General features: G+C 43.3%; 1 protein-coding gene across 1 annotated transcript in view; it reads right to left on the bottom strand.

Annotated features, from left to right (window-relative positions):
• Nucleotides 1-581: 581 nt before the first annotated feature.
• flt4 (fms related receptor tyrosine kinase 4) overlaps nt 582-24,847 on the bottom strand; it is a 52,640-nt gene continuing 28,374 nt past the window's right edge. The window contains exons 6-30 of the mRNA XM_053428437.1: nt 24,551-24,690; nt 24,306-24,477; nt 23,022-23,139; nt 22,716-22,900; nt 21,303-21,468; nt 19,488-19,623; nt 18,803-18,911; nt 17,333-17,692; nt 16,684-16,830; nt 15,114-15,245; nt 14,177-14,283; nt 13,500-13,635; nt 12,918-13,022; nt 12,575-12,688; nt 10,601-10,689; nt 9,702-9,864; nt 9,523-9,617; nt 5,056-5,178; nt 4,767-4,878; nt 4,415-4,514; nt 4,107-4,212; nt 3,882-4,006; nt 2,431-2,551; nt 2,220-2,287; nt 582-1,160 (exon numbers count right to left, since the gene is read on the bottom strand). Coding sequence (XP_053284412.1) covers nt 950-1,160; nt 2,220-2,287; nt 2,431-2,551; nt 3,882-4,006; nt 4,107-4,212; nt 4,415-4,514; nt 4,767-4,878; nt 5,056-5,178; nt 9,523-9,617; nt 9,702-9,864; nt 10,601-10,689; nt 12,575-12,688; nt 12,918-13,022; nt 13,500-13,635; nt 14,177-14,283; nt 15,114-15,245; nt 16,684-16,830; nt 17,333-17,692; nt 18,803-18,911; nt 19,488-19,623; nt 21,303-21,468; nt 22,716-22,900; nt 23,022-23,139; nt 24,306-24,477; nt 24,551-24,690 — 3,440 coding nt within the window. The 3' untranslated portion in view covers nt 582-949. The remainder of the gene's footprint in view (nt 1,161-2,219; nt 2,288-2,430; nt 2,552-3,881; nt 4,007-4,106; nt 4,213-4,414; nt 4,515-4,766; nt 4,879-5,055; nt 5,179-9,522; nt 9,618-9,701; nt 9,865-10,600; nt 10,690-12,574; nt 12,689-12,917; nt 13,023-13,499; nt 13,636-14,176; nt 14,284-15,113; nt 15,246-16,683; nt 16,831-17,332; nt 17,693-18,802; nt 18,912-19,487; nt 19,624-21,302; nt 21,469-22,715; nt 22,901-23,021; nt 23,140-24,305; nt 24,478-24,550; nt 24,691-24,847) is intronic.

The following is a 24,847-nucleotide window of genomic DNA, read 5'->3' as shown; positions in this document are numbered from 1 at the left end:
AATCTGAAAGGGATTCAAACTTTTATCCTTTCCCTTCCTTTTTTCATGACTGTTTACAAACTGTCCCCAGGTTCCCTGAACAACAATCATTCACAGGAACTGAAAATGGAAAGCTGACCCTCTGATCTCATCACACGGACGCAGCTGTATTGGCTGTAGTTGTGTTTGCATGTGGTGGACTTTGCTCTCCTGATGCTGCTCATTTCCACAACCTGCAGCTTGTCAGTTGTGATGTGAGTGTGTAAAAGGGTGTTGAGCTGCCACAGCTGTCATCATGCTTACGTCTGGCTCTGATAAACGCTGCTTAGTGTGAGTCACCCCTTCATTCGGCCTACATCCCTTTGTTTACCTCCGTCACTTCTTCCTTCCTCAAGGTGTCTGTGTGAATCAGAGCGTCTCCACCTCCACTGAACGACGCTGATTCCACAAATATCTGCTTCTGTCCGTTACATGGATCATCACAGAGTGTGTGGCTGAAGCTCCATGTCCACCAGTTATTTATCACTTCATGACACCTGCACATTTAATCTTAAAAGCTGCACTTCAGTGGAATATTTCTGCTTGAATCATAGAGAGGAGAGTGAGAAGAAGATAAACTTTTATTCTTCCCATACGAGTCATAATTTGTACAAATATAGGCAGAATACTCTGAATATAGAAGATAAAAATATAAATGTGTGACTAGAAAATACTTGGTGTGTTATTGTTGTAATGCTGCCACCCAGTGGCTGGTTAGAGAAACTTCAGGCACACAGCTATGTCTGTTTGTTGAGACCACAGAGTATGAACTTTGAGATGAGTAGAGGTCAGCTCTGGTCAGAATAACCTGATGATCATTGATAAATGACTAGTTACATGTCATCACTCGGATGTTAGTAAATCCTACACACCTCCCCCGACTTATTTTTTTTATCCCTTCAGTTCTTTTTGGGCTGCATCTTTGATAAGGTTACACATTGGAGGAGGCCAGAGGGGGGGCGTCTGGCGAGGAGAAGAAGTCACAGAAGCCATCTTCGGACAGGTGTCCATACTCGTTGTTGTAGAAGGTCTGTCCTGACAGCTGGCTGAAGAACTTGGGACGCTGCCTGGTGCCGCTGCTTCGGCCCAGGGAGCCATGGGAGGCGGTCAGAGGCTCCGTGCTGCTGCTGCTGCCAATACGACTGGGGACAGAACAAAGTAAAAGGCTCATTGGAACAGGGTATTTGTCATCTGGGGACAAAAAAGGCATAACTCAATACCCATGTGCTTGACTCCTAAAACTGGCTGCCAGTTTAAATTTGATTGTACATTTTTAAAAGGCCTTTCAGATTTATTGACCTGGTACGTTTCCTCTCCACTGCTAAGATCCATGGATGGAGCCCTGGTGGTTACTCCCAGGACTTGAGACAAAGTGACACTAAGCCTTTTCTTTCAGAGACCTCATATTATGGAACTTGTTTCTCATTGAACTTTGACAAACTAATTATCAAGTGTCTTAGTAGAAGGATGCAGTACAACAGGAAAACATTCAATTTGGTTTTGGATCCAGTTAAGGGGGCGGATCCAGGAATATTTGTTCACTTTCTTTAACAGTGGGAGACACATCAGGCACCTTTAAAGGACTGGTGTCTTTGAGCGGGGGAAACCAGCTTGATTGAATCTAAAGGGAGTTTTTGGCCTAAGTGTTATTCTAGCTCTCATTGATATTCCTATAAAGCATCTAGCATTGTTATAAAAATATGAAAATTCATATTATTGTCATTAATAGTATAAAATATGTATGTGAATAATTCAGTTATAGGGTAGTATAGAGTTTTCCAGTTGAAGCAGCTGGTTTGTTTTAAGCTTTTACGTAGAACGTTTCTTTTTTACTCATACTGTAAGTGTCTGGTTCTGTTAATTGTAATTCTTTAAAACGGCTCCTGTGGGTTTTAATGACTCAGACTTGCTCCTATTTATTCATGCAGAAATCCAGACTCTGCTCATGCTCACATCATTTGCAAATCCACTGTAGTTTCACTGTGACTGACTCAACCCTGCAGTTTTCCGAGAAGTAGAGAATGGTTATTTTCTCCAAATTGCCTTTGAAGCATGTGAAGCATCTATAAAAAATAGTCTAATATACCTGGAAGAGCCGACACAGTAAGTGATAAGTGTGTAGCAGTTTCACACTGTCACTAGATAACAGGCTGCGTATGTCCTGAGTGTTCTTCAGTCAAATGGATCATTGCAAGACTAACCTTTTGGAGGCGGCGATTCTCTCAAACTCCTCGGAGGCCAGAACCATCCCGCTGTCCGTCTGATTATCCTGGGAGGAGACAAACAGTTTGACATCATGTGAGTGGAACAACCTTTAGTGGACCCCTCACCGCTAATTCAGGTGATTATCTGTGGCGTTCAGAAAATGTCACCCGGCCGGTTCACATTTTCCACAAGTGATGAGAAGATTACCTGAGGAGCTTTATGTGGGTGCATCTCCAGGGGTGACTCTTCAAACGTCTTCACTCTGGGCTGGCAGTTTGAAGAGGGTCCCACAAACACACAGCCGGCAAAGGGCACGCAGTTATAATACCTGTTCAGGAAGATTATCAGATCAATACACGACAGAGCCTCCTGGTGGCGTCCAAATGCCAAGAGACAGATGAGAGGAACCTGGACCGACTTGACTCTTTGAAAACTTTCAAAAATATGATGCAGTGAAGTAGAAAGTAGTATGTTATTCTGTAGATTCATTAATTTCATTTTGTATTAATGAATAAAGAGGATTTCAGCTCTGGGACTTTCATCATCAAACTCACTCCTGTGTGATGGATTTTCTCTTCCTCACAAATGAATTATCTATAAACTATTCAGTACACAGGATACACAGCAACATTTAAAAATACAAACATAATACATAAAATACAAACATATTACAGATCACATTTTCCACCAAAATTTAGACCTGATACTGAACTTCATTCTAAACAACCATTTCCTTTCCTTGTGCTTACTATCGTTTACTTTTCGAATCTTAACCTACTTGAAACCTGCAGAATAAAGTCTGTAAGAAACTGAGCCTATAAGTTGCTCTTTGAGGGAACGTGAGAGGAGATGGAGAGCGAGAGGTTGGATTAGGTGCAAAGAGGGATTTCTTAGAAAAAACAAAGCTGTGATGGTTTTACGGAGCAAAGAGTTTATCACCGCACCACAAGGTCGATTAAGAAGCTGGTCTCATAGAGAGAGACAGAGAGACAGAGAGGGAGATTATTTTCCAGGAAACAACTGTGCATCTGTCATCACATTGATATCGCTGACACAGGCGCATTGAATCACCTTTTTTCTACAAAGTCTAACCACAGACTGTTTATAAAGATGGTCGACACGTCTCCACTTCCTCCCAAGATCTAGAAATGAAGCTAAAATATCCCAGATACAAACACCGCCATTTTGAGCCAGAGTCTGGGCCGTAGCGAGATCCCGCAAATACCGGCACTCGGCCAATCGTGAGTCAGTCTCAGCTGTCAATCATGACATTCCACCCAGTTTTTACAGCATCAAATAACAAATTAAAAACAAACTTAGTGGATAAACCAGCACTTGAGCAAACATCAGTGAGATAATAAGCCCCCTAAATTACACAAACCATCTTTATTCGGCATGTTCTTTGACTTCTTTAGTTGGCCCACGTCCTGTCCGTTAACATGGAGGAGGCAGGATATATGACCAATACCTCAGCCAGCCACGCTTTGGCTTCACTTTTGCAGAACCGTCATGTCGTCCCTCTTTATACACAGTCTCTGAGTCTAGCCTACTTTAAAGCACTGAGAAGAAGACTGAATAATAACAGCGAGAGGCTTATTAATAGAAATTCTGTTGGGGTCCTGGGCCTTTAAGGAAAAGATAGGAGCATATATTAGTACCTGGTGGGTAGAGTGTTGAAGGCCAGTCTCAGCTCCTCTTCAGACGGAGGCCGTGACGACGCCTGTGAGAATCCATCATCCTCTGAGCTCTGTGAGGGATTCAGGGGGATGTAGTCCTTCTCATCCTGAAGGGAAGGCCGAGAAGATTTAGATAAACCTCTTTACAGAGCTTTAGAAAAAGAAATGATTCTGTTCTGAAAAATGTGTGTGCAGCAGTGAACTTGCAGGTAGACTGTTGTCCAGCAGCAGGTCTCCCAGGATCTGCATCAGAGCAGGGAAGCTCGGCCTCTCTTTGGGTTCACCGTGCCAGCAGGCCAGCATGATGCCATATCTACCAGCAGAGGGCATCACCATCACAACATGGACAACACAGGAAGCCCTCAACTTCCTTGACTCAGTAAATTACCGGAAAGTTTGATCCAACTGTGTTTAATGAGCATATGGCTCAAGTGAATTAAATGGAATCAGGGCGACAAATCTTTTTTTGAAGGGAAAATAAATGAGACAACGAGTAAATGACAATGTGTGCCTACATTTCAGGGGAGGCGGTCTCTGGTGATCGCATCCTCACGCCATCTTTTAATCGTTTGCAGAAATCCTCGTCAATCTGAACCCCCGGGTACGGAGACGCACCTGCAGGTGGACAAAACAGAAGATGAGGCCTTGGGTAACGTGGCAGAGATGGTAAAAGCAAGTTGATGTTCTTGGCTAACGGCGATGAGGATTCACTCTGCTTCTAAAAGTCAACAGAGAATAAGTCCCAAATTGCTTTTGGCAGGAAGAGAGACATTTAAACAGCGACTCCAGAGGAGCCTGCACCGAAAGTCTGCTCCTTTAAATGACTTTCTTAAAAGACGAATGAGCGTGCTTTGATTTTGTCATTACCCAGTGAAAAGATTTCCCAGAGGAGAACTCCAAAGGACCACACGTCACTCTGGCTGGTGTACACTTTGTCGAAGATGCTCTCCGGAGCCATCCACTTTAGAGGCAGCCGAGCCTGAGCATTAAAACAGCAGACCGGTTTTAGGCGACAAGGTTACGTACACAGGACTGACAACTGCCTTTAAATACAGTGATCATGTGGGTGGTTTAAAAGAACAACAGTAAAACAGAGGAGTTTGATGTTTCCCCGCAGTAAACGGAGATGGATGATAAACCGGTGTGGATGCCGTACATTGCCTTTCCTGACGTAGTCGGGGTCTTTGTATATGTCCCTGGCCAGACCAAAGTCACAGATCTTCACAATGTTGTTCTCTGACAGGAGAATGTTCCGGGCGGCCAGGTCTCTGTGGATACACTGTGGAAACACACACAACCACACATATGTCATAACCCAGCAGACAGGTGTGTGTGTGTGTGTGTGTGTGTGTGTGTGTGTGTGTATGTGTGTGTGTGTGTGTGTGTATGTGTGTGTGTGTGTGTGTGTGTGTGTGTGTGTGTGTGTGTTTGCAGGATTAAATTGTTTCCTAATGAGTGATTTACAGATATGATTTGGAGTAATTAACAAATTAGAAGTTTTCATAATTACTTAAAGTGTGTGTGTGTGTGTGTGTGTGTGTGTGTGTGTGCTTGTGCGTGTGCGTGTGCGTATGCGTGTGCCAGTGCATGTGCGTGTGTGTGTGTGTGTCCCTGTGCCAGTTGGTGACTGGGACTGGACTGTGTAGCTCTATGGAGTCGCTGCAAGAGACCTGAAATAATTCACAAAGCTGTCACGTAAACGTGCCTGACGGGGGCCAGACCGTCAGCTTCCTCTATCAGTTTTAGCTGCTCTAGCTCTGACTATTTGAATTTCCATTATTCATCACACACAGACAGACTGCGGTTGAATATATATATATAAATAATCACCTGATGAATTTAATAAATAAATAAAGCAAATTTCAGTATATGCACTAAATGTAATTACCCTCATCAAAGGACCTGATGAGACGTGAAGCAAGTTCATATTTTACTTTGTTTCAAAGTTATATCTATCTATCTATCTATCTATCTATCTATCTATCTATCTATCTATCTATCATCTATCTATCTATCTATCTATCTATCTATCTATCTATCTATCTATCTATCATCTATCTTTATCTATCAATCGTTCTATATATCTATCTATATATAAATTAGGGCTGTGAAATGATTAAAATTTTTAATCAAATTAATCACAGGTTTCTATGGATTAATCATGATTAATCACATTACCGATTTTTTCGGAATATTTTTGTGAAAACAAGATTTATGACATTTAACTTTTCTTTTGTGCTGCAACTCAGCAGTTCTTCAGCAGTTATCATTGCTTTTCCATATGGAACATTAATATAATCTTCATCCTAAACAGAATTCGGGTTCCTTAGCCATTGTGTGGTTGAATAAAACTTTTTTTTTTTAATTAAACAGAAATTATTTGAGCTTCTTAGCCATAGGATGGTTGACATTTTTTATATTTTTTGTCACACAACCATTAACCACACCATGATACAATCTAATGCCTCTAAAGGCCCTCTTAGCTACTCGGTCTTTAGCCAGTTGGTGAGGCAAACTAACTTGTTCAAATTCTCTGACAGTAAAGCTGACAGCTTCTTTTGCACAAAGTGTCCGGCGAGTGAGTCTGGTTTGGCGCATTCCACTTGAACGCCCCTCGCCGACCAACACATGCTTCGCGTTGCGGTGGTTAGGCGGGTATTGCTACGGTGAAACGATAACGTCTTCTCGCAGAGTGTGCATATCACCTTGGTTTTACTGAATGTTCGATCTTTGTTTTTTTGGAACACGATCTTCCCGTCCAGAAGGTCCTCAGGTTCATCAGAATTATCCATGTTGCAGAGCTGCCAACTTTTCAAAAAACCTTGGAGTGAGATTTTGTCGGGGGTGACCAACATTTTGCCGCGCACACAGCCACACACGTTGGTGGCTAAAATATCAGGGAATTGTTGGAATTTGGCGTTGTATCCATGTTGTTCGCTGCATTCTGGTGGCCTTTGGGGCCCGAAGTCGTTGATAGGAGCGGCCGACTGGAGATGGACAACATTGGTTACATTCTGTGACGCAAAGACATAGCTGAAGGTCCACCCCCAGGAAATGTTGGTTTAAGTAGATGTTGTTTCCTGCATTCTAGTGGATTTTTGGGTGGTATGCTAAAGATGTGCAATACCTGAACTTCTTCTGATTCATGCTCCTCTGGTCATGACTTGTAGGGCCTTCTAGCCTTGAGCTGAACATTCAACCAGAAAACTATTGTTGTGCCTCAATGACCACAATATAGCCTAATTAATAGACCTTTGTTTAAGATTTGACCAAGGTAGGTTGATTGACATTTTGATTACGATGGTTTTCAACTAATTCTGAACTGAAACCTAACCTATATTTTAAATAATTGTATTCTTAAGAGCAGTTAATGATTTATGTTCGCCTCCCACCACACTTTCCATCAGACAAAAAAGTGCAACAAATAAAGTGCTTAAACAGTAGCCTTTTTAAGCAACACAATGGACCCTCTTCCCCAAAATAAAATTTGTCTGGAGCCGCAAAACATATTTGATAACAAAGCTAATAAAGTTTTATATAAAGTTATACTATACTAAACTATGGTTTGTTGCATTTATGAAATTATCGAACAACAATAAAGAAAACTGTTGACATTTGATTGATATTTTTACCTGTTACAACAAAGGAAAAACCAAACGCTTATGAAGAGAAGAAAATACACAGGCAAGTGTCGGCCTACTTTGAAATAAATTAAACACAGACCTTTGTAGGGTTATTTGAGTCCTCCCCGTATTTGTGGAAAATGTATGAAATAAGAAGTACCCTATTTTTAAATAAATAAAAACATATATCTGCAGCCTAATAGCTTAAAAATATATATTTTAGTTGGCGAAATATTTAAACGAAAAGTGAGAGCAGGTCAGGCTGGAGGCGGACACAGAAACTGCAGCTCGGTAGAAACCAACTGCAGCTTCTGCTCTGATCAAGACGCTGAGCTCTGATCAGCTGAGACCAGAGAAACTCTGTGTTTTCACTGTTTCCACTGAGCAGCCGGTGAGTCAGTGACCAGCTCCTTCACGTGAACGAGCTCTGGTCTTGTGTCTCTGAGCGAGTGCGCGGGGCGGGGGGCGGAGCCTCGGGACCGGTGCGCTATCTGGGGCACACACACACACACACTCGCCCGCTCCTGGTACTTCATGACGGCCTGATACGATGTTTTAAAAAATGATCGTGACTTAGTCAACCACCAACATTTTCGTCTCGTCTCGTCAACAAGTTAAAATAGATTTAGTCATGCGCTTCACTTAAAAGATCCAGGTTTTTTTTGGCGTGAGAAAACGTGGAACTTTTCTCACGCCAAACGGCGGAAGCGTGAGAGTTGGCAGCTCTGATGTTGTTTGTTTGTTTGAATGGCAGCTGCCGTCTGACTGCATTAGAGCGGCGACTAGTGCAGAGGCGGCGGAATTGGAAGGTCCTTCTGCGCATGCGTTAAATGCGTTAAAAAAAAAAAACGAATTAATCCTGTAATTTAATCATAACGCGTTAACGCGTTATTTTTCACAGCTCTAATATAAATATAACATTTTATTAACATTCAATTAATTTCAATTATAACAACATTGAGAGGTTATAGAGCAATGTTAGTTGAATTTGAATTGCTTTGTGAGGACAAGATTTGTGTTATGTGTGTGTGTGTATGTGTGTGTGTGTGTGTGTGTGTGTGTGTGTGTGTGTGTGTGTGTGTGTGTGTGTGTGTGTGTGTGTGTGTGTGTGTGTATGTGTGTGTGTGTGTGTGTGTGTGTGTGTGTGTGTGTGTGTGTTTACGTTTGGTTTTGGAAGCTGAGTTAGAGCAGCAGATTCAGATGCTTATCCTCTTTAGTTTCATCACAATGACCGACCTCTTCCACATTGTCTTTGGATGCACTGTTATTATAGACTTATAGATACGGCCGTTCAATTTAATTTAATTCAATCTATAATTACACAGTTTGAATCCAAACTAATTTAATCTGGTAATGAGTTTAACTTGGTGCCGACAACTGAGAGTTGTTCTACAGTTTGGCCGTTGTGAGTAGCTTCTTTAGCGCGGAGCATTGCATTGTGGGTCTATAATGGCAATTAACAACACATCAGCAATTTACCAAATTTTCTTAAAAACATAAAATGCCAAATAATGACCCTTGATGTTAATTACAACTGCTTTTCAGAATGACCCCTTTTATTTTGAATTTTGAAAGTGTCATGTGGGTGTGAGCGAATGTTAATGTGAGCGAATATCCACAGATAATTTGTTCTGCTTATACATTGATTCTAATCTGTTTTTATACCTCTCCGTCATTTGTTTCTATGTCCTTGAGCATATGAGTTGAGATTAAAGGGGAAAAAATGCAAATTCCTTGCAGGTCTTTAGGAATCAACTCTCGTTTTCCTCACACACAAAGAAACTGTGAAATCCTGGACTGATATTAAAAAACCTGCTTCGATGTCGTATTGAAAGAGTAAAGTGTTGCACAGCTTCTCGTTATAAATTGTCACGTGATTAACTAAGAGAGCGCTGACAAGCTGCACGATGTGGGTTACAACCTCCTGCCTCTGCTAAGGATCTCCGCCGCAATTCACCACAGCTCATTCACTCTCTGCCTGTATAACGCTGACAACTAACCTTTCTGGAGGCCAAGAAGTCCATCCCCCGAGCCACCTGGAAGCTGTAGCAAATGAGATCTTCTATCGTCAGAGGAGTCTTCCACAAGTCCTCCACTGGAGAGAGGAACAGAGAGGCGGCCATGAATCCACATTTATGACCTAATAATAAATGATAAAGTTGACTGCTGTGTCACTTACTTCTCTCCCCAGAAGGAATCTGACCGGATGTGTTGGATGACGGAGGCTGTGGAGTATTGGGCGTAGGGGGGGAGGGCGGAGAAGGTGGCTGATGAGCTTTTTGGTCCATTTGACCCGCCTCGATCATCCGTCTCACCTGGCTCTGGGTTTTTGGAGAGCGATCCTGAAAGTGGGAACAAGAGAGCGGAGCTGCAAATTCACACGTGCACTGAAGTCCAGATCTTTTCCTGAAATTATTGGTGAGGGCTATATGTGAGAATGTCCTAGTTGCTCTAGAGGTTTTAAGGGAACTTTCAGTAAAATGTCCAGAAAAGGAGGTGAAGAAACACAAAGAAGAAGCTGATGAATATGTCAAATTGCAAAAAGACAACCAGATTTGACAGCTTTTGAGGGCCGATGCTGGTGTTGAGCTGCTGTAAATAAAAAATACGTGATTTCCGGAGTGGATGGTTAACATTACATTACATTACATTTCATTTAGCTGACGCTTTTATCCAAAGCGACTTACAATAAGTGCATTCAACCCTGAGGGTACAGACCCAGAACAACAAGAATCAAGAAAGTACAATTGCTTCAAAATAAAGCAAAACTACAGTGCTATAAGTAAGTGCCATTTAAGTTGTACTTTGTGCAAGAGGCACATCACGTTTTGCCTCTTGCATCCTCTACCCAGGATGTTCCAGACATTCTACTGTTCTTCATATGAAAAAGACAAACTCAATAAAAAGTCTCCTGAGTTCATGTCTGAAAATGGGTCACAGCTTAAAAAGAGTTATTAAGAGTGTTGCTCAATAAAGGAAAGACTAAAGCGGAAGAAGAGATGATTTCTGAAGATTAAGCTGCAGACACATGATCACAGCAGAACAAATGTTAAAGAAGCTGTGTCTGTGTTTTCGTACCCTGTATGGGAGGAAGAACTCTCTCTTGGCTCGCAGGAAGTTGGACAGGTTCCCGTACTTGCAGTATTCCACTACCACCATCAGTGGACCTGGTGAAACAGACAGTTTGAATAGCTACAGATTTCCTATCTAATCATAACAGTAGGTACAAGATTGTTTGTAAAGATGGACAAAATTATGGCTCCTCAAAGGTGAAGCCAAAGTGTATAGTTGGCCCCCTGGTGGCTGGCTGTAGTAAAGGTCCTAAGTCAAGCCTTTCCATGTTAGTAGATGGGACATGGACCAAACTAAAAGGTCTCTTATCCAACTGATGTTAGTCCAAGTGGAATTTTTTCCAGTCAATTTGGTTTTAATCAGTTATTTGATGCTATAAGAACAGATTGAAACATCCTGATTGACAGTTAAGACTGAGTCCTGATTGGTCAAGCCCGTGTTTCCGGCTCGATCCTCAGGTCGCCACTGCACACACGTGACCTCATTGGAGGAAGCAGAGATGTGTCGTTCATCTTGATGTACAATATGTGACATTAACAATATTTGTAGACAATAATTCTACAATTCATTTCCCTCATTTCACATTATCTTCTAACTTGATAAAACACTTTAACATGATTTCTGCCTCTTGTTGAGGAGCTCCTTTATTCTCTCACTCCATATTCTGATTCATGGGGCAGGGCTGCGTCCTTAAAGCACTTCCTGTCTGAGTTTATCTGCCTGGATGCTTTAGTTTAAGGTACACAGCATAAACATGTTCAGATGTACACCCTTCACAAATGTGTTGTGTGGGTCAGATGGATGTGTGGACCATGAGGGGACAAAGAGGAAGCTGTTGTACTTTCACATGTGGTCTGCTGTTAAAAAGAGAAGTTGTGTGGAAGCTGCAGGGGGGCAGACGAAATGATGTAAACACTTCATTAAAAAGGAATTCGCTGTGAAGTAACAACGGAGCCAGCAGCACCGCTCCGAGGAGGTCAGACTGCAGGTGTTTGTCTCTTAAAAAACAACAACAGTACAACATTCCCTGATGTTGTATCTAATGTGACCACACCAGCATCACAACAACATGTTTTTCAAAGCAGAATAACTGCAGGGATGAAGGAGATCGATCGAAGCAGTAACGGTGAAAAGAAGAACATAAGCCTTACTGTAGTTATTTTTCAAAGAGTACACGTGGTACACTGAGTGTGTTTACATGAAATCCAATATTCTGACCTTATTCTGAATAGGACATCATTCCTCTTCTGATGTTTACATGAGTTGCTAATAGAATATTGCATTCATATTCCAGAGCCTAGTCTGTTTTGTTTACGCCAAACCCAGAGCATATGTCGTCAAGCAGTCGGTTACTGTTGTAAGTTGCTGGCTGCAGTATGTGTCATAAACCCTGCCTCCCCTATGTTAGCGGATGGGACATGAGACAATCTAAAAAGTCAGAGAACAGATTTTTCTCAAAGATGGTTATTTGATGTAGTTCTTATCACTCTGATGTTTATTTAATTGTTCAAGTGAGTTTGGTTTAAATTTGTTATTCGATGCTATAACAACAAGGTGAAAAGTCTTGATTGACAGGTGAGCTTGACTTGTGATTGGTCGACCGGGGCCTTGCTACCATGGCTCCATCCCCCTATCGCTACAGACTCTGGCTCCAAATGCACAAGATGGCAGAGTTTGTATCCAGATACATTTTAGCTTCTTTTCTGGATAGTGGAGGGAGGTCTTTAATACAGTCTGTGATTTAAGCATAATGCAACTAAGTCTTAATCTGAATATTGCTTATTATGGTCAAGGTAATCCGTTTATATTCAGACAAGATTCTTAATCGAATTAATATCAGAATATTGGTGTCCATATACACATGTTTACTGATATTCTTTAGCCACAGACCAGAGCAATAGATGACACTAATAACTGCGACCACACTGTGAAAACTTGGCACACACATGTACTGTGATCTGTGTGAGTGTGTTTACTCACCGCTAGGTTTGGTGCAGGCTCCCAACAGGTTCACTACATTCAGATGATTTCCTATGTGAATCAATATCTTCAACTCTGACATCAAGGCCTTGTGCTCGCTGGCTGTGGATCCATCTGAATCACGTGCACACACAATCCAATATTACGCATTCAATACATCTCATTGTTTACTTTATACGTGTTTTTAGATTTCACATCGAGTCGTACGCTCCACATACTGTACTGCATGTTTAATATCCGAGCTGTTTACTCTGATCAAGATCATCTTCACATCTGTTCAGCAGCGGCTTCTCCTGCGGCTTTTCATAATACACAGTTTGAACAGCACGAAGACAAATCTCACCCTTCAGCATCTTGACAGCCACCGTGTGCAAACTGTTGCTCTTGCTGATGCCGCAGATTGATGCCTCAATTACTTTGCCGAAAGCTCCGTGGCCTAAAACTTTTCCTATGTCAGGAAAAAGAAAATAAAAAAATATGTATTCAATACATGCTTGCTTTTTTTGGTCTCACTGGAAAACACAAAAGGCAGCAACCCTTGCATAATGTAAATGCATCTGGAATCCATATACACAAGGGAGAGGAATTATAACCTGAATTGCAGCATTTGGAAAACGTGTTCCCATAAGTCGGAGTTGTGGAACAGATGCTTTTCCTCAGGGCATTTAAAAAAAAAAGCTGTGCTGGGAATGAGCACATATTTAACATTAGCACTTTACTTGGCAGCACTTTGCCATGCTGGCTGCGATCCAGCCTCATGCCATTAAGGATTCTGGAAATGGAAAAGTAATTTGGTTTCATCAATCTATTCGCTCTCCACCGCGCCCTGATATTTCTTCACACACACGCCTCCTCCCTCCCTCTCTTTATCCAACCATCCATCAATCCATCCCCTAAATCTCTCCCACTCGCCCCCATCGCTCACCCAGTCGCAGTCGGTCTCTGGAGATCTCCCACTGTGAGGAATCGTATGGCAGGTATTCACACTGCTCGTCCAGGGGCACCTCTCCCGGGTCCATGATGATGGACAGATAGCCCGTCTTTATGTCTGCAGGGTTAACCTGCAGTACACAGAGAGAGGGAATAGAGTGAGAGCGGTGGCGTAAGGTGAGGACTGCTGGGCTGAACTGGGAGTGAGCCGGAAAATGGTTATTGAGGAGGTGGATATAAAATCCTGAATGTGAGCAAGCAAAGAAGAAGAGGTCAGATGGGCAAAGGAAATGTAAAAGTAGACACTTAAAGAAAGAGATGCTGAGAGCCAGAGGAGAATCTATGAATGAATTTGATGATAATGATGCCACCCGGTGATTTTTTGGACACGTGGGGGGAAATAAAAAGTCGTTTGAGCCTCATTATGGGCGTGCTTGTTGTCGTTGGAGCTGATCGCTGTGACAGCGACTAATTGGGCTCATTCACAGAAGATATCAGGAGCCCTCGCTTCATAGTAAATCACACACTCTCTCTCTGACATCAAACATGTTGTGTTCAAACGTTGACAGACGTGTTGTGGGCCAGAGGTTAAAGTGTCGCCATCATAGTTTGACAGTTTTGTTCACAAACATAAAAAACAAGCACAGAAAGCACAAGTGGCCTTTCGCTGACCCGTTTCACGTTGCAGAAAATGACGATGAGCAGGGCCCAGAAGAAAACAGCGATGACTCCGGTTCCGATGAGGATCACGATCTCCACGTTGGCCTTGTCACTGGATCCTTGACAGAGAAAAAATAAACTTAAGTCATTTATAAAAGTAAAATAATTATAATAAAAGAAAACATTGTGTGCAATCTTTCTGTATGAGCTATCAGGATTTTTCAGTTTAGGGCCAATTTTGGATTAGATTACCTGGGCCCCTGTATCAGAAACCATGCTCTCTCATTTAGGATATCACTCATTACCGCCTGTAGGGGGTGCTGTATCACAAACTATTACTGCAGTCTTTTTCTCGCAGATGAAATCTTTAGGCTACATCAATATGATGAAAAGAACTTTATTGGCCTTTCTTTGTGAAACCGCATCCAGCGAACCTCTTTAATTATCTACCTGCATGGGAAATGTGGCAGCAGTGGATGACTTTGATTTCAGGTTGGAGCACAGAAGCACAAAAGTTACAGCTCTAGTGAAACGTCGGGTGAGAGGTGAATTCCAGACCTGGGCTCTGTGTGTGTGTGTGAGAATTCGTGCGACTGGGGTTTTAAGCCTGAGTGCTATTGAAAAGCATGTGAGCGGTTGAGGCATGTGAGCAGATTCAGGTGTTTCTGTCTCTGTTTATTATATTTACATTTCTGAGTGTCCTTCTGTGTGTGTGAAGACCAGTTAGTGAGGACGTTATGGGAATATATAGTCCCTACTTTCAAGCACAAAGGGTTAAGATGCTGAGGTCAGGCGTTTAGCTGTGATGAGTGGGTGTTAGGGTATAGGGGCAAGTGTCAACAAAGATATAAGTACAAGCAGTGCATGTGTGTATTTGTGTGTATGTGTGTGTGTGTGTGTGTGTGTGTGTGTGTGTGTGTGTGCGTGTGTGTGTGTTTGGTTGTCTCACCGATGACCTTGATGGCAGCTGATGAGTGGACACATCCACGCTGGTTGCAGGCTGTGCAGGTGTAAAGCCCGGCGTCCTCCTCTCGCACCCGCTGGATACTCAGAGTGCGGTTTGCATCCTGCAGCTGGACCCCTGTGAGGAGGCACGGGATGATTTGTAGCACACATGGATTCACACAACACACAACACTCACACAACACACTGCAAACTTCAATGCGCTGTGACTGGCTGCCAGCCCATTTACCTCTCACATCATAAATTCAGCGAGATTTTCCGAGACGTTTCAAAAATTCCTGTCACACCTCTGGACGTCACCGGAGTTCTCATTTATAATCCCCCCGTCCCGCGCGTCAGTCCACACGTCCTAAAGCAACAGCTGTCACTCACACCCATACTGACCCCCCCCCCCACACACACACACACTCACCCCCCCCCTCCCCAGCCCAGCTGCTTCAGATGTTAAGCGGAGACGCACACAGAGAAAACTAATGAGCCATATCCATTGGACTGAAGGGTTTTTATATGTTTGTGTGTGTGTGTGTGTGTGTGTGTGTGTGTGTGTGTGTGTTTGTGTGTGTGTGTGTGTGTGTGTGTGAACATCTGCAGCAAACACAGCCGCACATTTATTCATGTCACTGGTTCTGCATGACATGTTGTATCAACAGTAAGAATGTGCGGGTGAGTTAGTGGATGGTTGTGTGTCTACGTGTGTGTGTTTGTACTTATGACTTTGTGGGGACCATTTTGATTGAAGACCTTTGCAGAGTGAGGACATTTTCAAAGAGCAGTTTGAGGGTTAAGTCTTAGTTAGTATTAGATTCTGGTTCGAGTTAGGATAACAGCTCGGGAGTATTAAGTTATCCTCATGACTCATCCTGCCTTGTCGTCTGACAGTTGAAATGCACTGGCAAACGTATGTCGGTCATTAGCTTCCCATCAAATCACATCTCTGACTCTCAGGCTCAGGTCGCTCAGGTCGGATCTGGGGAGTGAGCGGTTCAGGTTTGTGATTTCAGTCCAATCTCTGACTTGTATTTGTGTATTTGAACTGCAGTCGTGATTATTATGCCAATGGCTGTCCTGACTAAGGTAGGAGTACAAGAGAGAGAGAGAGAGAAAGAGAGAGAGAGAGAGAGAGAGAGAGAGAGAGAGAGAGAGAGAGAGAGAGAGAGAGAAGAGAGAGAGAGAGAGAGAGAGAGAGAGAGAGAGAGAGTGAGTGGGTGGGTGGATGGGTGTGTGATCATATGATTGCCATTTATCATGATGGAATTATAACAAAAACGAATTATGGTGACGTCTGCCAAAAGTTGTTAGTATCTTAGTTTAAATCGTTTATTGTTTTATTAAACATCTGTTCTTCAATCTGATATGAAGCTATATTTTTTCTGGGAACTGACCTGAACACAATAACCCGATGGGCGGATACGAGTCCTGCTAAATCAAGATCCAGCCGGCCAAACTTTAAGATCCGCATGTGTGCGTGTGTGTGTGTGCGGCTGCCGGGCTGGCATGTGGGCGGCAGCACTGTTGTGTAAACGCATGTGTCACCTGTGTAGGTGTATTGACGAACCTGACATCTGGTGGAGAGGCTGGTTGTCTTTGAACCAGGAGAGGCGGGGCAGGGGCCTCCCCTCTGCGTCGCACTCCATCCGCAGGGACTCGGTCACGTTCACCGTCTGGTTGGTGAGGCTGCGCTTGTATCGGGGCGCCTCCAGGGCTGCAGTGAGAGGAAGGGGCCAAAGAGACAGACATGGAGCAGGAGGAAGGAAGAGGGACATCAACTCACTGACTCGTGCGTGTGTGATATTTACAGATGGACCTCGCAGGACTGAAGAAAGAGCAAGAGTCACAAAATCCATTTAAAATCTACATCTACGCTTCAGGCACTGAACACAACAACATGAATGAAAAAGGGATTGGTTTGTGTGTTTCGACCCCATCAGCCCCTCAGCCCTGTTTTCTGCTATTCCATATTGGGGCTGTGCAAACACTGGGTGGTCTCCCTCTCCATTATGTGTGGACATGGGTTTTGGGATGCGTGGGCACATCTCTTGTGACTGAGTGTATTTTAGAACGTACAACATTTCAGCCTCAGCTCCTCTGTGAGACAGTACTTATGTTTTTGCAGCCATAGGTTGAGCTCTTCTCTATAATTAGCGGCCGTCGAACGTGGGATGTGTGTGTCTGTGTCTGGGGCGTTCGGCTCTTTTATCTCTAACCTTTGACAGAGATGTATCTGAAGAGGCACTGTTTCTCCCCGCTGCGCCGGCTCTGAGCCTCGCACACGTAATGACCCTCATCTGGCAGCTGCACGGAGGGGATGGTGAAGTCCAGGACCCAGCTGTTGGAGGGCTCCTGGAAGGAGAGCTGGCCGTCAAGCGTGTTGGCATAGAGATGCACGCTCCTGCAGTCCAGCTCCTGAGGCTTGCCCTGCTCGTCCTGCAGGACCTGGAGGTCGAGGCGGTACCACTGCAGCTGCTCGTAGGTGTAATTGTCAGCGCTGCAGCACAGGGACACTCTCTCCTGCTCCAGGGGGTTCTCTGAGGGCTGGACGTCCACGCTGAAGCCCTCGGGGATGGCTTCGAAGTTAGAGAAAAAGGGCAGGTGAAACAGTTAGGTAAACTTACAACTAAGAGCATGTGCACCGGACATTCATGGCAGGTGTCTCCTAAACATGTCCATAACACCTCCCCCTAAATCAGCGGCATGCTAGCCATGCAGGTACTCAAGGTCCTATTCACACCTTGAGATCTCTCCCTGCAATATAATGGAATGCAAAAAGGAGTTTATATTTGTTTGCGGTGCACAGGGAGAACATGCAAACAACACCCGAACCAGGAATCACCTTAAACACGCCTGATCTTCACACCATTTCACAAAGTCAATTTACCTATTTATCTTGTGTTTCTGTTTTTATTCTTTCTACCTCAATATTTTTATTCTATTGTATTGTATTTGATTGTATTCAAATGTACCGGCTGCTATGATGACTTTATTTCCCTTCGGGGATGAATACAGTAATCTATCTATCTATCTATCTATCTATCTATCTATCTATCTATCTATCTATCTATCTATCTATCTATCTATCTATCTATCTATCTATCTAAATAAGAAAACATTCCTGCATCTCCTCTCTGACCAGCATTGAACAGAAAAACAAATGGACGGGGGTGAAAACATAACCTCCATGGCAGAGGAAACACTAATTACATTCCAGAGTCCCTGTTACTCTGGGTAACCTGCAGACCAACCTCACTGTGAGCAACTATTTCTTTAGCAGGGGCAGACAAGCAGAGGTGCCAACTACCGCAGCCCCAACAACATTAATCACAGTGATTTTCATCTTCTTTCTGATACTGAAGTTTATTAACCTTTAGTTCAAAACTCTGCTGTTTTTTCGTCAATATAGACTAAATTAAAGAGACTTCTAGTTCTAGTTTAACCCGAAACAGTGGTCGAATTTTTTTAAGGTCGAGCTGCAGCCTCTGAGCTTATTCAATAATCAATGCATGTCCTACTGGGGAAACTACAAGTAATGTTGGGTCTGAATATGTTTGAATCAAATTTTCTAATTCTGTGAGCACCAGGAATTCACCTCCATTGTAATGTGGGTGTAGGCAGATATTTCAGACATTAGACATAGGAATGCATTAGAGGGGGCTTTGAGGGGGCCCCAGCACACTCACTGGTCACGTAGAAGTAGATCAGCCGCTCGTCCTTGCCGACCCTGTTCTCGGCAGAGCACTTGTACATGACGGAGACGCTGGCGTTGCGGATCTGAAGCCTGCTCACTATCTGTGGGGCGACAGAGGGTGGATGAGATTTTAATTCATCTGGAAGAAACACGCATTTGAAAAAAAAGGAGGGAACGCTCGGCTGTCGTGTAATTCTTTGTGAGCTGACACAGAAAAGTTTTTGTGCTGACGGGCCAAAAGAGAAGCGAACTCATTCAGGTGTGACTGAAAAAACATCAGGGTGTGTGTGCGTGTGCATGTGTGTATATGTGTGTGTATGTCCTCATGTGGTAATTTGGCAAGCATGTGTATTGTATGTGTGTCTGGGTGTGTTTAGAACCAGTCCCCACAGGAAGTCTGCAGAGGAAGACCGCTCTAAATATTTCAACTGTGGAAATGGCTCTTGATTGACAAATTTTGTTATGGAGCTCAGAATTTGGGACGCTTAGATAAAAACATCACAGTTCATGGATGAGTCAACTTACATAAAATATATTTTTATCCAGATTGTGCCCTGATCCCATTCTGTCCTTCTTTTACAGAAATTCGCATGCTACGATCATATATTCATATTCTGATATTATCAATGTGTGAATATGTAAATAGAAAGTAACAGAGACGATCAAATGGAATGAACCTTTTCTCTCCCGTCCACCACTTCCACGGACGTTTCAATAGCCTCGATTTCATTCATTGCGTTTTCCGAGTTAATGTCCTGCCAGTTCTGACAGTCGGCGATCCCGTCACTCCGGCCCTTCCTGTCTCGTCGGACCCTGGAGAGATAGAGAAACGGAGACACACTCGTGACATGTCCCCTCATCGACATGCACAGCAGAGAGTGGGGGAGAGGAGGAGAATTCAGAAGCACATTACACCAGACATCCTGGAGTTTTATGGGGAAATTTTTTTTCCGCCACTCTCTGAATTGCATTTCCCAACCGTACATCAGCTCACGACCCAAAGCCAAGGCAATTATGCTGTGTCCTGGCAACTGATGGAAAAAACTACAGCATCAACTGTTATTATGAAGATCCTCAGTGGGAGCATCACAGCAGAGCTAATGAAACATGAAATGAAATGTTGTTTTGCATTTTCTCCTAAAGGCATTGCTCAGCTTTATTGGGAGGCCAGGGTCAGTTTCATTTAATCGCTTCATAGTTTAAAAGTAGTAGCTATAAACCATAAATAACTCAAACTCATAATCCATGTACATGAAAATATAATTTGACAAGCACTAAGTAGGTGAAACTGTATATAAAGATGGATGACAAGGCAGCTCCCCCTTGGTGACTGGCTGTAGAATAGTTTATAAAGCCCTTCTCCATGTTAGTGGTTGGGACATGGCCCAAACAAAAAGTCAAAGTACGCAACAAATATTTCTTTTAATTTTGAGGTAAATCAATTTGGTTTTAATTAGTTATGCGATGCTATAAAAACAGAGTGAAAGGTCATGATTGATGGCTTAGACTGACTCACTATTGGTCAGTTTCAGTGGGAGAGAGTGAAGACGATTCGTCCATCTTGATAGGCAGCCTATGTGTGGTACATTAAACAGGCCGCTGTGACCCCAGACAGATTAGTTTGAAAGTCCTTCACTACCTGTTTGACCATCAAATAAAAAAAGACTTCGATTCTCATGCACTGGAAAAGGTCAACACAGCCGAGCATCACTCAGCGCCCATGAAATGTCATATCAGATGTACCGAGCGCAGACAGATCACGAACTGGACAGGAGCCGAAGTTGAGCCCAGCCTGACGCTGCTGTGTGTTTAGGTGTGTACCGTCTGTGAGGACAGGGCGGGCGCCGGGATGATGTTTGCCCATGAGGAAAGGTCAAGGAAACAGCAATAACTGAAAATTGGAGGAGGCAGGTGGATATTCGAAGGATATGCGCAGTGCCGGTAGACAACGGCCCCAACACTGGACCTTAAAGGAAAAGGAAATAACTGTAATCTATTTTATATTGCTCGTCGAGATAATCCATTATATATACTTGTGGGATTCAGCAATGATGGAAAAAGGGGAGTGAAAAAGCCAGTGGGCATTTGTGGGTGTGTGAGAGAGAGAGAGAGAGAGAGAGAGAGAGAGAGAGAGAGAGAGAGAGAGCACCTTATTTGTTTGCATATGTATGTGTGGCGGATCAAACCGGCACATTATTATTTTATGTGCAGCAGGTTCGACATCGATTTACTTCTCCACCTTTCTCTTGATCTTTGCTTTTTTCATCCGCCTCCACTTCTCTTCCTCCACCAGCTCTATCTTCCACGTCCCTTCCCTTTCGTCTCCACTGAGCCACTAATTTCACGCTGATGACTTCTTGTTATTTCACATAACGCTTCACGCACTGCATCCCACCTCGATCAAACCTGACCTGCTCCCACGTTGGTTATAAAAAGTTTCCAAATAGAAAGAAATCTGCCCCGAGTTTGAGTGTGAGAGAAGTTGCTCTTACAGTCTGCTTCGGGTGCTGTTGAGAACACAGGGGCCCCAGGCCCTCCACTGCCAGCTGACGATGGGAGCTGGGAGACCATAGGCGGTGCATGTCAGAATCTGGCTGCTGCCACTCGGGTACGGACTGGACGGCTCTGCCACTTCTTTCTCATGGATCTGTGGGGGCACTGGGGAAGAGGAGATGCATTTAATTCCTCCATGTGATATTTAGGGTCATTAACCTGTCCCAGTGTACAGTATGTTCACACAGACCAGGACAAGTTATCAGTCCTGGTACTTCCACTCATGGGTCTGAGGCTACATCCATACAAATAAGTTTGAATTTTATAACAGCTCCTAAATGAAAAATCCAGATGAGTGAAGTAAACTCTATAACTCTATAATAATCACATGACCATTTGCAGAAAACACTACAAACGAGAAACAGCAATGGTAGAAAGCAAATGAGAGGATTTATTTTCTTAGAGCAAGGATAAGGCAAATCTCTTATGCACAATACATCAGCTAGTGGTAGAGACATAACTGAAAATGACCCAGTCAGGGAGCAAATGCAAGTGACTGCATCATCAAACTAAAACGGGCAGGCACCATTTCCATTATGTTACATTTCATTTACCTCAAATAGGTGCATTCAACCATGAGGGTACAAACCCAGAACAGCAGGAATCAAGTAAGTACAATTTGCTTCGAAAATGCCAAACTACAAGTGCTTCAGTTAAGTGCAACTAAACTTCATTTTGTTTAATATAATATAATATACAATTTAAATTTTAAATATCATCTTTTTAACCAAGGTGTAGTCAGAAGAGATGTGTCTTTAGCCTGCCTCAATAGATGTGTCGACTTTCTGCTGCCCTGATTCCAATGGGGAGCTCGTTCCACCATTTAGGAGCCAGGACAGCAAACACTTTAAATTCTACAAAGCTCGTAATACTGGTTTGACACCTGGTGTGAATGTAACAACATCGATGCATTTTGAAAATACAACATATTAGTGTGGATGTAGCCTGAATGTCTGAAAACTAGAATGACTACTGCAAAAGAAAATAACAGATTAAACCAACATGCTTGGTACCAAATACCTGAAATGTCTGCAAAACTGTTTTTGAGTGGGCACAACAGTAAAATCAACAGGGCCCATTACAGTTGAATCCATCACCATCAATCTTTTTTGTATATTTTGTTTACTGAAGCTTTTTTCATGACAAAAATTGTATCCAAACCTCCCGACAGAACATCAGGATTATAGCTTTATGTTTAAAGTCAAGCCCTTACCACAACACCTTCATTACTGCATGTGTAACAACTCCAATACAGTGCCTTGACCTTAACAGTATTGTGACAGGAATGTTATTTGCTGCACAATCACTGCACATGGAACAAATGGCGTGAGTCAGACTGACACACTAGTTACCGTTGACGACAAGCGTGATGTTGAGCCTCCTCTCCAGAGCAGCGGCTGCATTCTTCAGCACCACCACATAGATCCCAGAATCCTCCTGACAAACTTCTTTAATCTCCAAAGCATGGTTCAGGTGAATCCTCATCCTCTTCATCTTAAACTCGGGGCGATGGTTCATCAGCTTTCCATCTTTATACCTGGACACACACACACACACACACACAGAGAAACACACAAACCTCAGCTATGGGAGGCCTAATTATGCTTTTTGAATTGGCCCAGAACATTTAATGGATTCCCCAGACGGTCTCATCTTACCATTGTGTTTCAGGCGTTGGGTAGGCAGACACGTTGACTTGTAATTTGAATGACTTCTGGCCGGCGGTTACTTCCACCACGGGGCCACTCCGGTAGTCGAGGTCAATAAATGGCCTTTCTGGAGGAAGATACATTCACATGTTTTATGAAGTCGGGTTTTGCTTCAAGTCTGAATATCAAAGCTTAACACTCCACAGAAAACCTATTATGTATCAAACATTCTACATTTGCAAAGGGACATGACCAAGGGTACGGCACTAAAGCAAGTATTTGTCTAAAACAAAATATTTTCTTTCTCTTCTTTTTAGCGGAAAGAAAATGTTTCTTCATACAGATGAAAAGTTAAAGCAAAGCAAAGCTCAATTCACTGCTCTGAAGGTAGTAGTAGTTGTTACGTAGACTAATGGTGACAAAGACTGTTGTTTAACTGAATTTAAGTATTCAACAGTAATTGTTCAGCAAGTTACACAGGTCTTCTTTAAAACGTTTTTTCCCCATGCTAGCTCTGTAGGGTGGCAGTGTATAGACTGTGTATAAAGTGGACGTCATGACTGGATCCCGAAAGTGAAGATAAAGCATTTCTATCACCCCCTGGTGGCTGGCTGCAGTTTCGGTAATAAATCTGACCTCCTCCATGTTAGAGGATTGGACATGGACCATAGAAAAAAAGTCTTCATATACATTTTGCAAAGATTGCCTCTGTCATTTTAGGTAGTCCTTATCACACACATGTTCATCTTTCTGGTGAACGATTTGATTTGAGACTGACCGCTCGAGAGACGGTACCGGCAGGACCTCACTACTGTTGCTCCATGACCCGGGTCACTACTGCACAGACCGGCCCCAGATGCACAAGATGGCTGTGTTCGTATATGGGATATTTGAGCTTCATTACGGCATAGTGGGAGGAAGTGAGACGCATTGTCCATCTTTATATACAGTCAATGGTCTCTGGTCAATGTAACCACAATACATTGAAATTGAAGATATCCTGGAAGTTCAAACGACTCATGAAGACTATAGTCAAATTTTTGTCTGCTCTTTTTGTTTAGTGCTATAATGAACAAAAATGTACATGAAAAACATCATAAGCATTATACCTACTTAATGTTAGCATGTTAGCATATTGTAACCTTTAAGAATTTAGGTAAAAGCCGAGCTAGACGTCTCACTGGTTAATATCTATTTACTGATACCCATGGTTAATATGACATTCAGGCCTACAGGCTGATGTGGAATAAAGGGCCAGGTGGTAACTGTGGACGCTTCAGAGCCGGCTCTTACCGTGAACTATGACCTGAGTTTGTTGGTCTTGAGATCCGCCCATGCTGGTGGCGTTGCAGATGTACGGGCCGGTGTCTGTGACATTCACGCTGTGGATGGTCAGGATGCTGACAACCTCTGTGGCCTGAGACAGGGCTTCACGATAGGGCTTCGGGTCCACCCAACTGTTTTTCTGGCGAGAAGAAAGAGACTCTGAAATGTAGGTTTTCATCTACTTCAGGCAAACGACTGTTGCTGCTACGTACCTGTTTGCCGGGGTACGACCACTGGATGTTCACCCCTGTGTCGAACTCCACCATTGCTGTGCAGTTCAGGGTGAGGGCCTCCCCCACTATCAGCTCCACTGGGTCCTCAGGAAACAGCTTGACATCATAAATCTGAGTTCCTGTCCGGGGTCGAAAAAAAGAAAAAAGGGTGAGGGAGAACCAGAGGGGCAGAGGGAGGAGGACAGTGAGAGAGGTCATGGTGACATCGTCAGCAGTTTTTCCTTCCTCACTCGACCAGAGGAAATGACTTTCCTTTGGACCGCAGGAGCCATCCCG

Source organism: Pleuronectes platessa, chromosome 8 (assembly GCF_947347685.1).
Source record: "Pleuronectes platessa chromosome 8, fPlePla1.1, whole genome shotgun sequence".
NCBI lineage: Eukaryota > Metazoa > Chordata > Actinopteri > Pleuronectiformes > Pleuronectidae > Pleuronectes > Pleuronectes platessa.
The sequence above is the reverse complement of the archived record's forward strand: the minus strand, read 5'-3'. Positions and strand labels throughout refer to the sequence as shown.